General features: G+C 37.0%; 1 protein-coding gene across 1 annotated transcript in view; it reads left to right on the top strand.

Moving 5' to 3' along the window:
• The window catches only part of Khc-73 (Kinesin heavy chain 73), a 171,994-nt gene extending 156,748 nt beyond the window's left edge, over window positions 1-15,246 (top strand). Inside the window, exons 30-35 of the mRNA XM_071585636.1 lie at window positions 175-323; window positions 1,720-2,059; window positions 3,295-3,520; window positions 4,932-5,162; window positions 9,492-9,737; window positions 13,061-15,246. Of these exons, the coding sequence (XP_071441737.1) occupies window positions 175-323; window positions 1,720-2,059; window positions 3,295-3,520; window positions 4,932-5,162; window positions 9,492-9,737; window positions 13,061-13,146 (1,278 nt within the window). The 3' untranslated portion in view covers window positions 13,147-15,246. The remainder of the gene's footprint in view (window positions 1-174; window positions 324-1,719; window positions 2,060-3,294; window positions 3,521-4,931; window positions 5,163-9,491; window positions 9,738-13,060) is intronic.
• The last annotated feature ends 299 nt before the right edge of the window (window positions 15,247-15,545 follow it).

Genomic DNA, 15,545 nt, shown 5'->3' with positions numbered 1-15,545 from the left:
TATCGTGCAGCCCCAAAAATATGAAAGAAGACTCAAGCAGTCAAGGATCAATTGAAAGTTGGGCAATTTGGGACGTTAGATATTGTCTGCTGGCAATCACTCCAGCCCAGGAATTGTAAGGGTAATAATGATGATGACTTTGATGTGATCGTGTTTTTTCTCTTGACTCTTCAGTGTGCTGATGGGAAGCAGCTGTCAAGTGAAAGGGGTGCCTTTCCTGAAACCTTGCGTGCTCCCCTGACAACCTCTCGTACTCTAGATTCACTCTCTGATTTGCAAACTGTTGGGTCAAACAAGACTGGTACTCCAAGCACTATGTCAAGGTAAGAGCATTACTTTTCCCTCTAGCGAAACCAGGCCTCATGGTTGCTAAAGAATTATCTGAGGAAGATGGCTTGGGATGCATCAATAGTGGACAATAAAATTAATTCAAATTGAATCCCTTGCCATCTCTTCCTTTACTTTCCTTATTGTGTGCTTCAAATTTTATAGTAGTAGTAGTTTTTAGGGGAGGCGACCGACAGCTAAGGTCATTTGCGCCATAGGGGATGGACAGGAAAGGATGAAGGGCGGAGAGAAACCCGGCGTCGGCATTAGCCTACTCTTTACGAAAGGCGCCAAGGGGTCCGCAGCTTAACGTCCCATCCGACGGACGCCGTACTCACTCAAAGTGCCCTCCACAAAACACCTCAAGTAGGGATCGAGATACCTCTGAAAAATATTCAACACCGCCGGGATTTGAACCCGCGCCCTCAGGGTGGGAAGCCAGTACGTTAGCCCCCGCACCATCTCGATCCCCTTCAAATTTTATGTATCACGAAAAATCCAGGACTGAATAAAACTCCTAGATGCACATATTCTTGTTACTGCAGTTTCTTTTTATTTTGTAATCACTTAAGACTAGTGTATGATCAGAGAAGTCTCGAACTTAAGTTCTAGGAACCGAGGGATCCATTTGTAAGTCCCAACTAATGAGAATGAATTTTTAATTGAAAATTAATGGTGCATATCAGTGGATGACTCAGTTAGAGCAACTGTTGTGATGTCTCCTGCAGACCCTTGAATTATTTGTTGAAAGGAAAGCACATTTGTGTTTAAATGTTGACTTTAACCTTGTGAACTGTGGTGCTGTGTGTATGCTTATGATTTTTTGCTGGTGAATGTGCTCTAATTCATCATAACGCTTTGGTCCTTTAAAGCCCTGAGAAATTTGCATTGTAAGAGGATGCCTTGGTAGCTTAATTGGTCAAAGTGCTTGGTCAGAAATCAAGGGAGTTTTGACTTCCAGTCAAGGGGAATGAATTTTCCACGGTGTAATTCTTTTGCACCAAGTGTTAGAGTAACCCCTCACCACATATCCCACTGTTCTTTGAATATTTTTCTCTTCAAGCTTTTGCCCTGTATGCACATCTCTAAATAGTATTATGATTCGTCTCACTGGTCCCACCTTTCCCGTTCATGGTTGACACGAGCACAGGTGCACTACATGTGCCCTGTGGTCCACAAGGGGCAATCCAGCATCAATTGAAATGCATGATGATCACTGACATTTCCAACCCACTTTCCAGTTTTTCACTATCAGTCATAAATCAGGATTTACTCTATTAAAAATCAAGGTTCAAACCTGTTTGCTCTCAATCTTATGTCTTCTGCACTGTGATAATGATGAAAAATGGGTTGACAAAAATAAATCTGCATCTCTTTTGCATGCAATTTCAGTGGCTATGGATCTCAAGCTGTTTCTTCATCCAACTTGACAAATGAAGATTGTGTCTCGCTGCGAAGCATAAGCGTTGATGAAACTCCAGATGCTCCAGGACCGCGATCTGTCGCAGCACTTACCCAGAGCATGACGTTATTAGGAATGCCACTTTCACACTCAACGAGTTCGTCGGAGGGAGTTTGTGATGAAATAATCACTCCCGAGTCAGAGAAAACATCCAACTTCCAGAAGGAGGTGTCACTGATGATGTCAGAAACCCTGCCAAGAGATCTTGTTCTTCAAAAACCTCGGGAAGTCATTCCGGAGACGCCAGAAGAAAAGCATTCAGTGAAAGAGGTAAAGTTATCTGACTGTGAAGTGTAGAAGTTTGGAATGGTTTCATTGCTAGGCTTATTGTGAGTGGAGTACAATTGATTGATTTACAAAATCTATTGAAGAGATAACAAAAATGCAATAAATTAATTTTTATAATTTTTGTGTACTCCCATACCATGATAATTTCTTTGTTCGTAAACGTTCACAAAACCACACCATGGAGAAAAGTTCATGGCCTGGGTTTCAATGAATTAGCCTCATTATTTAAGTGAAGCTTTCACGTGAGCATTTGTGTATTTATGTATCATTGTTTGCTGGGCCCGTGGGAGAGACGGAAACGGGGGTTGGGATTATTGGTGGTGACAAACAGGAAGGAGGGCAAGGAACTGGTTTCTCATTGCATAAAATTGACAAGGATAAGAGAGAAAGCCTGGAATATCATAAGTGAAGAGTGACTTCAGGGTCACTTTATTAACCAGGTTCCTGGGGATTTAATTCAGAGGTCCATGCATAAGCATTAACTTCAATGTGTTTGATGCTAACATTGAGTCAAAGGTATAAACAATATGCGAGTCATGCTTGGTAGAGAAAGTCCTTGATTTGCAGCCAGGGTTTTGATTTCATCTTTGGTTAAAATGTATAATAGACGTCCTTACATGACTGCTATTTGCCCTGTATCATGTTTGTACCCGGTGGTGACACGAGAAAACCATTTGGTTCAACCATGTGGCCTTTCCAGGGCATTGCAAATTTGATTTCTAAAAACTTAATCAGTAACAATGACAAGCAGAAAAATAGGATTTTTCATGTAAATTCAAATGCAATAATGAGTGGATAAACTTCAATTCATCCTTTGCATATCTGTTGAATTAGTTACAGAAATAGTTTTTAGTTAAACTTTATGCTTTTTGAGTCTCTGTTTAAGTTAAAATTTATGGTCAACCAATTTTTATATATCTTCAGTACTTACGTCATGAAATGCAACTGGTAGTTGGGCATCTCTTCTCTATGCAACTATCACTATACCGCTACACAGCAGATCGAATGATTTGTCTGAGGGGTTTTGAGTCGGGAGATTTTGTGGTCCATGCACATGGACAATATATTCTTGTAAATTTAAAAGTTATTCAAAATTGCGGGTATCAAGTAATATTGAGGAATCATCAATAATAATACTTAAATGCATTTTACTCAATGTCAAGCGTGATCAAAGTGGTACTGACCTATCATTAACCTCAAAATTTGCTTTGTCATAGGTGGTCAAACGACCCAAGAAATTCCGTGATGGTGCAGAATCAGACAAACAGAGGGAAGCCATGCTTTGCAGCCACAGGGCATCATTTCCTCAGGCACGACCTACCGTGTGGGAAAGCAGCCGTGCTTTGCAGATGGTTGCGAATAAGTCGGCCCTTAACGGTCAAGATGTTACAGAAGGAAGTCTTCATTCCTCCTCTCCCTCAAATTCTTCCCTGTCTTCCCTAGGTGAGTCGGTTCATGAGTGTGGTGCAATTTTTAATCGCCATCCTTCAGAATCTAACACCTAACATGCATAACAACACAGGCCTGGTCTAATGCATATTTTATCCTTTGGATGAATAAAAATTGACAATGGCACCAAGCCTGTAATAATAGCTTTTGCTGATGTACGTGAAGAAATCCTTGAAAGCAAAAGTCACGTCCCTCTTGCAGTTATCACATCATTATTTTTCTTGTTTCAGAACCTGAAATATTTTGTTCAGTATCCTGATGTATGGAAATCATCGATGGGTAGTTTAACTATTCCTTAACTGCTATTCAGTCTCCTATGAGATTATATTTCTTTCACAAAAATTTCACTGGCAGAATTGAGGTGTGGTTAAAATATGCAAATAAATGAAAATTCAATGTTACACAAAGGTGCAATAAGAGGTGGTTTATCTACAGCAGGTTGACACACTGGATCACGCAAACATTAAATTAATTTACTTGTAAGTTACGTAGGGTGCCTGTATTCCAGGATAAAATTGTGTGCGCTCTTTTGCATAGGCATTTTAAAATTACATGTGGTTAATGCATGATGAAGTTTTTCTATATCCTGTGTGCGATTTACTTTGTTGATTTAAACATTGCTTTTAAAACTCTGGGAGTAGTGTGCTCAACTCAGGAGTGTCAGTCCAGTAGTCATGTTTTGGAAGAAATTTTACCCCTTGATGTGTTTCCACTTCACGTGGAGGTCTAGGAACACATCCGCTAATCAAAGCGCTGTTTACCTTCAAGGTATAATTCTGTCATTCTAATGCCAACTGAGCAGTATTGTGTGGCAGTGAGATTTCTTATTTACAACTGTGCTCAAAATTGCTTCCAAATACCATTTATTCACAACCTTGGTAGTTCAAAGTAGGAAAGTGGAGCAATTATTTGAGAATTGTTTAACATAACGCAGTTAAAAGATTTTTTGAATTTTTAAAATGATTATGACATATGCATTAATTGTTCCTGTCAGGAAACTATGGTCGAAAACAAATGAAAATCAGACATTTTCATTTCTACCTACTCCACTGTAAGTATTCCCGGTAGCTATTGCATGGAGCAAAGTTGTTCAGTATTATTTGTGACTTTTTAGGTTTAATTTTGACTCACAGCAGCACGAAAAGTTGTAGGTTTGTTTTCTACTGCCTACGAAAGGATTAGATTTTCTGACTCACTCTAAATATATATTTTAATTTAACTCTTGTAGGTAGTTTCTGTTATTTTTCATTCCATATTATAAGTTCTTTGATTAAACAGTCTTTTCTTAATGTAGCATACTTGCAGATAACTTTTCCATAGCTCATTACACCAAATTAAGATATCATTACTGAGAATAGAAAAGAAATAAAATCTTTTGTGTGTGTGTGTGTGACTCCTTTCATAGGGGAATCAGTTGAGGGGAGTAATCATGAGGAACAGTGGACCACATCCTTTGAGTCCCGTCCAGATTTAACGTCATTAACCACAACACTCACTTCACCGCCGCCAGAATGGGTTGTGCTGGGAGAGAGTGTCCTAATCCGGCCATATAACAGCTCTGGTGTTGTAGCTTACATTGGACCCACCCACTTTGCTGGTGGCCTGTGGATAGGGGTCCAGCTAGATGCACCTACAGGTTTGTAGCTTTTTAGGGACTTGACGTAGTATGACTTAATTTCTGATTTATACATACATATCTCTGTTGTATTTATAACACATGAGTGATTGATTTACCTGTTATATAAAGAATTGTATCAAGCTAGCTTTGATCAGCTAATGTTTACAAATTTTACCTCTTATTGGCTTAATTCCATTTATTCATATTTATTTATTTATTTATTATGCATTAGTCCAAAAACAGCCCTTCGGCCTTTATATCGGACTTAAAACAATGATATAACAGTATTACAATTACATACACCCAAGCCCTAGTTGGAGGAAAAATCACCTAGGCAGGAATCGAACCGGCAACCTCTGGATTGGAAGGCGAGGGCATTACCCTGCTACCACCGGGGCCGGCATATATTGAATGCATGCATATTTTTACAGAAATTCCTAAATAGTATGACGCGTATAATGCATGTGTGCGGAGTGTTTTCATAGGATAAATATTGCATATGTTTGTGTGCATTTTTAGCCAGTTAGTCCCTTGTTTGAATTTATTAAGTTAGAAATGTTGACAGAATTTAATTTATGATCATATAATTTATAAATACAAGCTCATCATATTCCCTTGCACATTGGTTCTGACTAAAACCATAGGCATAACTTAATCGCTTGTAGTTTTCATATCTATTTTCTTCTTTCATATCTTATTCTTGTTGGCAGATTATCACTCAATGTAACCTTTGTGATGACAGGATGAATTCAAGCAAATGTTGGCGTTCCATGTAGATTTGATGGTGGCACTAGAGAAGAGTCTCAATTTCTGGTTGTCAAATCGAAGCAGGGGCAGAGAAAGTAGAGGATTATATTACCAGAGGAATTGTAACAAAAAAAAAGAAATGGTGCTTACTATGTTATGTGTCCAAATTCATCTGAAGTTCTGCAACCAAACGCAATCCCAAATTCAGTGGAAGAGCAAAAGTGGGAGCATTTTCTAAAAAAGGGAACTTGGTTATCCCAATGGCTATCAAAAAGCAGCATAGCCTGATGCTTTACATGGATAACATTTCTCTTCTAAGCGGCCCCAATTTTTGCAAAAAAATTTAACATGCCAGTTGCACAATTTGAAAGAAATCAGATGGAGAACAGATGATAAAAAAATATGCTGCAATGTCTGTTGTTGAAGAATGATGTGCAGGTATTTTGTGTGCTAAGTTGGAAAACAGTCGGATTGATCAAAGGTAGAATGTCCCTGTGCCCTAATTTTTAAGATCCAGTCTCCGGCATACTTAGTATGCGTATAAATATGAATGAACTAGTAGAGAGGGAGGTTGCCTCTGCCTGGATGCAACATCAGGATACCGGGAGTGTGTAGGCAGGAAAACTGAATTAGATACTAAGAATAAATTATATGGATTTTCATATTTTTTTTAAATGTGGGTGGGTGCATGCTGTGATTGGGATGTTGTGGTAATCAGATCATATATTCATTGTGCACGTTCAAGAGGTAATCTGGAGATAGTTTCAGGTTATAAACATTTTAATTCTATGTTACTGCAGTATTAGTACAGTTAACATTCCTGCAGTTAAAATCAATTCAAATTTTCACTCATTCATGCCATAACAGGAACTGTTTTTGCATCTGGGTTCAATCAAATCCTTCCTTCCCTCACCCCCTCTCACCTCCTCTGGGGAGGGTTGTGCCGCTGAGCATTTTAATCAACCCTTGTTCTTTTCTTTTGTGTGCTTACGTTATTTGGTATTACTCCCTTAAATTAGCCTTTAATTATGCCGAGATTTATGTAATTGCCGTCTTTCTTTGCTTAGTGCAAATTTGATAAACACAATTTCATTGCTGTGAAAAATTGTCTCCCGTTAGACTTCATTTTTTCTTGCCATGAAATAGCTATATACTCGTGGTACAATTAGCTCTGCTATCACTTAGCACATCACACATGTAAGTGAATGTGGCTGCTCGCAATTGTTGATGTTTGTATTTCTTAAGTGTTTATTTGTGAACCAATAGCAGTTATTGAACACAAAGTATCTGCATTATCCGCAATAAGTAGTCGTAATTTTCCTTAACATGGCTCTAGGTTTTCTTCTGTTGCCCATTCTTAATCAAATTTGCAAATGATGAGTGAAACTGTGGAAGAAATGAGAGTATATGGAGTTCATGAAATAGGAAAGCCCTCAAAATCATTAGCAGCGAACAGTATACATCTCAAGGATAAATTTAGAGTGGAGTGCTTTTGAAACGGACTGCAACAGAGTGATATTGCGCTTAAATTTAGATCCACAACTGCAACAGCTGAAATCATCATTTTAAAGTAATGAAATATATTTAATTTAGCTGCGCCTGGCATAGCTACTTCTGCAAAAAAAAAATCACGCGTTTGTGAACTGGAAAAAAATGGAAATACTTAAGATTGATTCAAAGTGGTTAAATAATATGCCTTGAACCCTGGCTATCATTTGTTCCCAGGTGTAACTTTTTCAGTCTTGAAAAACTAGGTTGATGAATGGTCTTATATATTCAGTTCCAATTCCCAATGGTTTCAGAGCTCTAAATGTTTAGCAAATATTCCTTGGTATTACTTTAACGGCTGAATCAGTAAATTAATCCCAGATAGAAAATTGGAACTTACTTGCAAGAGGGAATTTTAAGTTTACATGAGAAAATATTTATCACATTAAAAGGTACATTAAGTATATTTTGCTTTTGAAGACAAAAATAATATTACATATAATTACTTGTATGCTTGTTCAAAGCTTTTTAAATGGGGTAAGTACAGTGTCCATTGAACTTCTATGGGTTCTTGTGGCACATGGAATGTATCCTATCCCCTGTTGTTAAAATTTTCTGATTTTACCCAAATCTGCATTCTCTTGAGCATGTATCCCCTGTGCTAAATGAAAAACAGCTGTATTGTTATTCATTAATTATTTATTTTCTTAATTGATATTGTGCTTTTATGGCCAAGAGTTCTAACATTAGTGAGAATTCAAAAGTTATTCAGAACTTACCTTATTAATTGATAGACCAATTTGGTAAAACTATTATAATTATTCTAACAGGGATCCTTAGGATGCTTAGAACATTATGAAGTGTAACTAGAAGCAGAGTAAAGAGATATCAATTGTGTTCAGATTCACAAAGGGTAATACACTAGAATTTTCATGGATTATGAGAAAGACTTCCTTTTTCATGAAATTTATTTTTCCATAATAACCATTATTTTACAGAAGCATGTATTAGTATTTATCTAGGTTTATCAACTGAAATATCATATTTACGAGTATTTATTTAATTAATGAGATTTTTAGAGCTTTATATTATTCAGGGATCTTAGTTTCATAACCTTTCAGGGAACTTGTGTTGGTACCGTATTTGTTTGATGAGCGAGTTTTTTTGGGTTCTCTTTAAGATTGTCATTTACATGGCAATATGACTGATTTTGCTTCCTACAAGTTTCTTAAGCTCCTAATTAATGGGGTGGCATAGTTGTGCATTTGAATGCACATGAATCTGGCATAAGGCACGGAAGCAAGAAGCATATATGAGACCATGGCACAAAGTGTAAATGTGTAAAAGTACAAAATATTATATTTTTGTATATGTACTAATGTGATGTGCAAAATATTGTCACAAGAGTGGACTTATACAGGGAAAGCTTTTGACTCTCGTCCTTTGGGTAATACCTGTTGCTTAGTCTCCCCATGACAAGTGATCAGGTGTGGACTGAAATGAGAATTTTTGTTTCGACTTTTCTGGCATACTACGTAGATTCATCACCAGGGCTCCTTGGTAACAAATATGTATTTATCCAAAGAGAACTTGCATCTGCATGTGAAACAATATAATGATATATTGACACCTACTCTATTAGCCAATGCCACATTCATTGAAGGTGAAACTGGCATATATATATATCCCGACAAAAATGTTATTCTATCGTTGTGCTGCTTTTAATATGTACACCAATTCAATAAACATTCCAATTTTATTAGAATAATTCTTTGGTTGGTCCAAAACATTTTAAAGGTGCATATTGTACAAAGTAGTAGCAGACGCTTGAGATGTCTAGTTATATAATTTGAGGGACCAAATTTTTTTATTGATTACCATACTGAAAAAATGTGTTCTTAGAATAAATAGTATTATTCAAATATTTATTCTGAGTGTATTAAAATCTTAATGTCACATAAACAGAATATCTAAATGACTTCATTTTATAATAGCTATAATGTCCTGCCTTCAAAATGATTTGGAGGTAAAAGTATCAGTTACATCTACGGATAGTTATCTTTAAAAAAATCCAAATTTCTAGTATAACATAAGTCATTGTGGCACCCACAGGAAAAAATGATGGTTCAGTCCAGGGAGTGCGATATTTTTCTTGCCGCCCAAAGTGTGGCATATTTGTTCGTGTGGATAAGCTGATTCAAGACAGGAGAGGACGTGCCATGAGGGTGGGCAATAATATTTCTGGTGGGAAGCAACATTCCGAAGTAGGTCATACAGCCACGGCAATGACCACTGCACAGCGTGCCTCATCCTCCAATTCCATCTCTTCTGCAAGCATGAAGCGTAGCCTCAGCAGAGGTAAATAATTTTTACTGTAAATATCATTTAACTTATTTCATTATATCCTTGCATGCATCAAGGAGGAGTAATGCTTGATATCATAAATAGTGTTGATTTCAAAGAGTCAGAAAAATCAATTGGATTTTATGCTTTTTATAGACTCTTCAACTAAAAAAAAAACAATAGTAATGGAGGAATAGTTTTCATGATTACCCTAGTGTCAAAGAGCAACAGATTAATTTATTCATGTTTAATAGTCACAATATCATTTTATAATTTCTATATCTCGGAATGGGCAATATTTTGTCTCAATCAAATCAGAAAGTAACTAAATAAACACTAATAAAAAATTGTAAAAAATTAATTTTTAACTGCATGTTTAAAAAGCAGAGATATCATGATAACAATGTTTTCACTTGAATTATTCAAGTTTTATGTGATGTAAATATGATAAGCATTCCCATTGAACAAAACCCAAGCAATATGTGTAAAGGGTTATAATTTGCGTGAATAATTTGCAAAGTGCAAGTGTAGTTCAGTGTGGGCAACATATGTGGGTGGGTATGGATGTATGAATGCATAACTGTGTTGTAATGCAAGTTCAATGTCATTTTGTATGATATCGGATGGTGATTCAAATTTGAAAACCATGAATTTGGGATGAATTTTTAAAACTGTTAATTATCAAAAAATGTCACTTTAAATTAAAAGTTAAAAAATTAAAATTCGAGTGCACTCCTCTATTTAATCACTTAGGAGTTGAATTAAAACAACTTATATTCTGTTCTGTGAAATCATTTCCTTGTCATTTGCCTGTTGTTTTTTTTTATGTTTGTTTTTCCTAATGTGTTAATTTTGCCCTTATGAAGTTTTCCCTGATGCACACATTTTAACTCTCGAGTGAGTTCTGCAATTTCAGGGTATCATAAGGCATCAATGACTCTTAGTCATAACATGTTATAACATTGTTTGTGCGATCATCGATTCTAGAGCATTCTATTGTATTTAAGGTATTCATTTCTCCCATCTCATGCTTTCATTGTCTTTTGACCGAACTTCCAGATTAAACAGCCTTTGGTTCATGTAGCTGATATATTTTAATGACCTCAAGGAAGGATGAATGTACGAGAAAAGCAACACTCTTTACACTGTTTAATTTCCCGACAAAGATTTTTCAAAAATTGTTTTTCATGGGAACATGATGAAACTTTTAAGGCAGCGTTAAAGTATTTTTCACTTGTGGCAATGGTATGTACGGGAACAAAATACTACCTTGATCAAAAATTTCCCGGAATAACCACCGTGTGGCGCTCCCATCGTTCCGATTTGAGTTCTGTTTTTTTTGTTAAATTGGTACATCTGTTGTTGATATTCCCTTTAAATCTTAGTGTCATAACTTGACATTTGCAAAAGTTACGGAGCCAAGAGTACATCTATCTCTGTGTGTGTTGGCGATTTTTTACAATTTCAGAAATGGATTTAAATTTGCAACAACGAACTTGTATTAAATTTTGCGTAAAAAACGGATTTAGTGGCGCACAGACGTTGGAAATGTTGGAAAAGTGTTTCGGCAACGATTCTCTAAAAAAAACGGTCGTTTACCAGTGGCACAAGCGGTTCAGAAGTGGTCGTGAGTCAATCGAAGATGATGAACGCAGTGGCAGACCATCGACATCGAAAGTCGGTGAAAAAATTGATAAAGTAAAAGAAATGTTGGTCAATAACCGCAAATTAACCATCAGAGAAATAGCGGAGGACTTGAACATTGCCTATGGATCCGCCCAAGACATTGTGGTTAATGATTTGGGTTTCCGTCGTGTAGCAGCAAAGTTGGTGCCAAAAGACCTCAATTTCATGCAAAAAAGAGACCGTTTTGACATCGCAAAAGACATGATTTGCGAGGCTGAATCCGATCCCACATTCATCAAAAGGATCATTACTGGAGACGAGACGTGGGTTTATGAGTACGACACGCAATCCAGACATCAGGCAAGTGAATGGCGTTCACCAAATGAGCCGAGACCAAAAAAACCACGTCGTTTTCAGTCAAAAAAGAAGGCAATGCTGACGGTTTTCATGGATTACAACGGTGTAGTGCATCATGAATTTTTGCCAGAAGGCCAGACAGTAAACAAAGAGTATTATTTGGGCGTTATGAGACGTTTGCGTGAAGCAATTCGCCAAAAGAGACCAGAAATGTGGGCAGAAAACTCGTGGATTTTGCACCATGATAACGCACCGTCGCACAGTGCTATCATTATTCGTAATTTTTTGACGAAAAATGCAACAAATACCATCCAACAGCCACCGAATTCACCTGATTTGGCTCCCTGTGACTTCTTTCTGTTCAATCGAGTTAAAAAACCATTACGGGGAACGCGTTTTAGCAGCCGAGAGGAAGTAATGGAAAAATCGCAGGAAGCACTGATGGACATACCGAAAACCGAATATAAAAAATGTTTCGAGGATTGGATCAAGCGCTGGCATAAGTGTGTTGCAGTCGATGGGTATTACTTTGAAGGGGACAATATAGATTTAGATGAATAAACTTGTATTTTTAATTTTCTGAATAAATTCCGGGAAATTTTTGATCAAGGTAGTATGCCTCTAATTGAAAAAAATTGCATACATTTTATTTGATTCAGTTCTCTTCTATAAGGTTTGACTTTCAGGATGTAAATGTATTTTTTCAACCCAGATATTTCCATTAAATGAGGACTATCAAGATCCAAATAGAATTTGTAACGTGTGCATATATTTTGTCTTAATTTTGGAAGATGGAAAATTATGTCTGAATATAAATATTAACCAGGAATTTGAAGTAATGTATTGAGAGGCCACCCTGTTATATTAAAATGTTAATTTTAGGAAAATACCTATTTGTGGCATGGGTGACTTGTTTACCACTTGAATATTAGGCTACACATTCTTATTTGTGGAGCATTTTTGTGGAAAATCTCCCGTTGCTTTTGGGTGCCGTTAATGTGAAATTGAGGATTTAGATCCCACTTCACATTCTTGCAAAGACAATGATGAGTTTTCTGTACGTGTAATGCCTCCATCTTCTTAATGCAAATAAGTTGCCACGAGTAGTAAGGCTGCCTGCTTCAATGCTCTCTTGTTCCTGTGACATGACCTGGTATGGACCAAAGTGATCACAGGGAAGCAATAAATGCTTTTAAATACCGCTCTGTATTTTTGAACATCCGTGACTCACCCTCTGTTTATTTAATGGAAGAGACATGCACTGATCGATACTTCCTGCAGTGTTTGCCTCGGCTGTGTCAGCCATATCTTGGCATAGAATGCATGTCGCCCTCAAACAGTCTCCTTTCTTTTAGGTGAGGGTTTATCAACCATACATCGATCTCGAAGCCGTGGGGAAGGCCTTAGCCTCGCCAGTGGAAGAGCAAGCCGGGGAAAGTAGGGGAGTGGTGAAGAAATTGAAGATGGGACTTGGGAGAAGAATCTCTTGGAGTGACATGTGGATGCAAGGGCAATTCCTAAATGAAGGGAGGAAGGAAGGAAGGTGGACCAGAGAGAGAATGAAGAAGAGAATGGGGAAAAATAAAGGAAAAAAGAAAGAAAGATTTGTCCATCTCATTCCACTCCCTTGCTAGTCGTCTTGTTCTTCTTCACTGAAGTGCACGTGAGGGTTGAAACAGCAACAAACAAAAAAAAAGTAAAAGAGTAAATATTGCCATCATATTGTGTGTCACGTGTGCCCATCAGATGGCATACCCTGGTCGTCTTGCATCTTCCACCTCTTTGATCGCTTCATCCATCCTTGTTGAATTGGGGATCTCGCAAGCTGAGTCACCTTTGTCCCGTTTTTGACTCTTGGGTGAGTCACCTCTCTCTCCGTCCCCACGTCCCAAAACTGAATGGAGTCCTCGGTGTGCTTTGTGCCCAACCACCTTCTCGTCTGGGTTTCTTTGATTCATTGCTCCAACGCTCCAATTCCCTCCTGAGCTAGTGGTGTGGAGTGGGGTTTGTGGTCAGATGCTGGGTTTACATATTTTTACGATCATGATTGAAAGATTTTTTTTTCTTCTTGCCACAAATAGTCCTGCCTCACTTGAAACACCACCTCTGCTCATCACTTTATACCACAATTATTTGCTCATGGTCCATTTTGGAGTCCTTATATTTGCCATGATCGGACAGTTAAGTGCAGCTTGAAAATTTTAGAATAGTTGCAGTATTTGTGATTGCTCCTTGTGGCATTGCAGAAACACAATGCCAGGAGCCTTGCTCTCTGGATAATTGTGGCTTTGTGGCACAAGAGTTTGAAGAGTGAACTGTGTCCAATTCATTTATCACTGTCCAAGAAATCATAATAAAAAGATATAAATATTATATATTTAAAAAATTATAAATTCAAAATAAAAGGGTTTTAAAAGCATCATGCAAACATAGTCCATCCGTAGTGTATAGTCCAAAAATTTTTTTTTCCAGATGGGAAACATTCTGAGGTAGAAATGTCGAGTGATATATCTTATTGAATGATTCAAGAATGTTTCGGCTTGTTTGGATTTTTTTTTTCAGAATTATTTCTTCGTTCTATGAAATCCACAATCATCATTTGTGTAGGGCTTAGATTAGTAATTGATATTTTCCTTAACATAGAAATTTGAAAATATCAAATGAATCCACCATTTGGGGACTTAAACAATGAAAATATTCCAGAAATGTCACATTTAATGTGTCTTCAATGTACGCAAGTGGAACTAACATGAGATCAATCAACTGTAGCACTATCGTCAGAGAGAGAGCCTCTATGTTACATCCAAATCCACATTAGTTTTACATCTTGACAGATTAATCCTCTTGTGCTTTGTCATCCTTCTCTCCTTCTAAAGATCATATTTTGTGTGACCTTTGCCCTTCCCTCAGTGGAAACAAAGGTTTTCGTGTGTAAATATGATGGCTTGACTTGCTTTCTCTGTGACTGATTAAGCCCTAGCTGGTGGTCTGTAATGGTGAGTTTATTATTAATATGCTGCCTATCCTTACTGTCCTCAGGAAGTGCATTTTATGGCCATTTTTCCAACGATCATTTTTCTTATTCAGCCCTTTGGAAACACTTCCAGTTTTCTTTCAGTTTCTTTTTGAAATCATTCCATAGGTGTTTTTAATGAAGCCATACATTTCAACCTTGATCTTCATTGTTTCTTTCATTGTCATTCTAGTACATTTGTGTACTTTCTCACAGTTTTGTGGGTATATTTCCTATAATTTTCATAATCCATAATTGATTTGTACATAATCCAGTGTTGACAGTGTGTGTGTGTGTACGTGTGTGTGTGTGTGCAGAAGAAAGTTGATGAATGGTGACCACCATGTGAGGGAAGATTTGATTGGTTGTGATAATGGTGCAGGGTGCCTTTTATCCCTGTAATCATTGAAAACATTGGGTCACTTGCCATGTTGTATTGTTCATTTGCCTGAATGTATTTGTTTAAATCTTCACAAAATGTTATTTTAAGTATTTTATTTGTGGTTTTATTAAAAATCCTATTGTATATATATTTCTATCAATATTTGAATGCCTGCATTCCATTAATTGCACCAAAAATTCAACCTATCCTAATTAATTGGGGAATTTGGTTGATATGTACTTACAGTGTCATTTGTTTTACTTTTAAACTTTTTATGCTCTAATCCGGCTATAAAAATATTTTATGAATTTTTTATTATGAAACTTGTGAATAATTTATTGTGCCTGTGTTGTTTTTGTTGTGTAATTAATTCTGTCCAGTTTCCTTGTTATTTGTTATGATCGTTACGTGAAAGTTCATTTGCAGCGGTAAATGTATAGCATTG

Source organism: Hetaerina americana, unplaced genomic scaffold (genome assembly GCF_022747635.1).
Source record: "Hetaerina americana unplaced genomic scaffold, ioHetAmer1.1.p SCAF_2, whole genome shotgun sequence".
Classification (NCBI taxonomy): Eukaryota; Metazoa; Arthropoda; class Insecta; order Odonata; family Calopterygidae; genus Hetaerina; species Hetaerina americana.
This window is presented reverse-complemented; position numbering and strand designations above follow the sequence as displayed.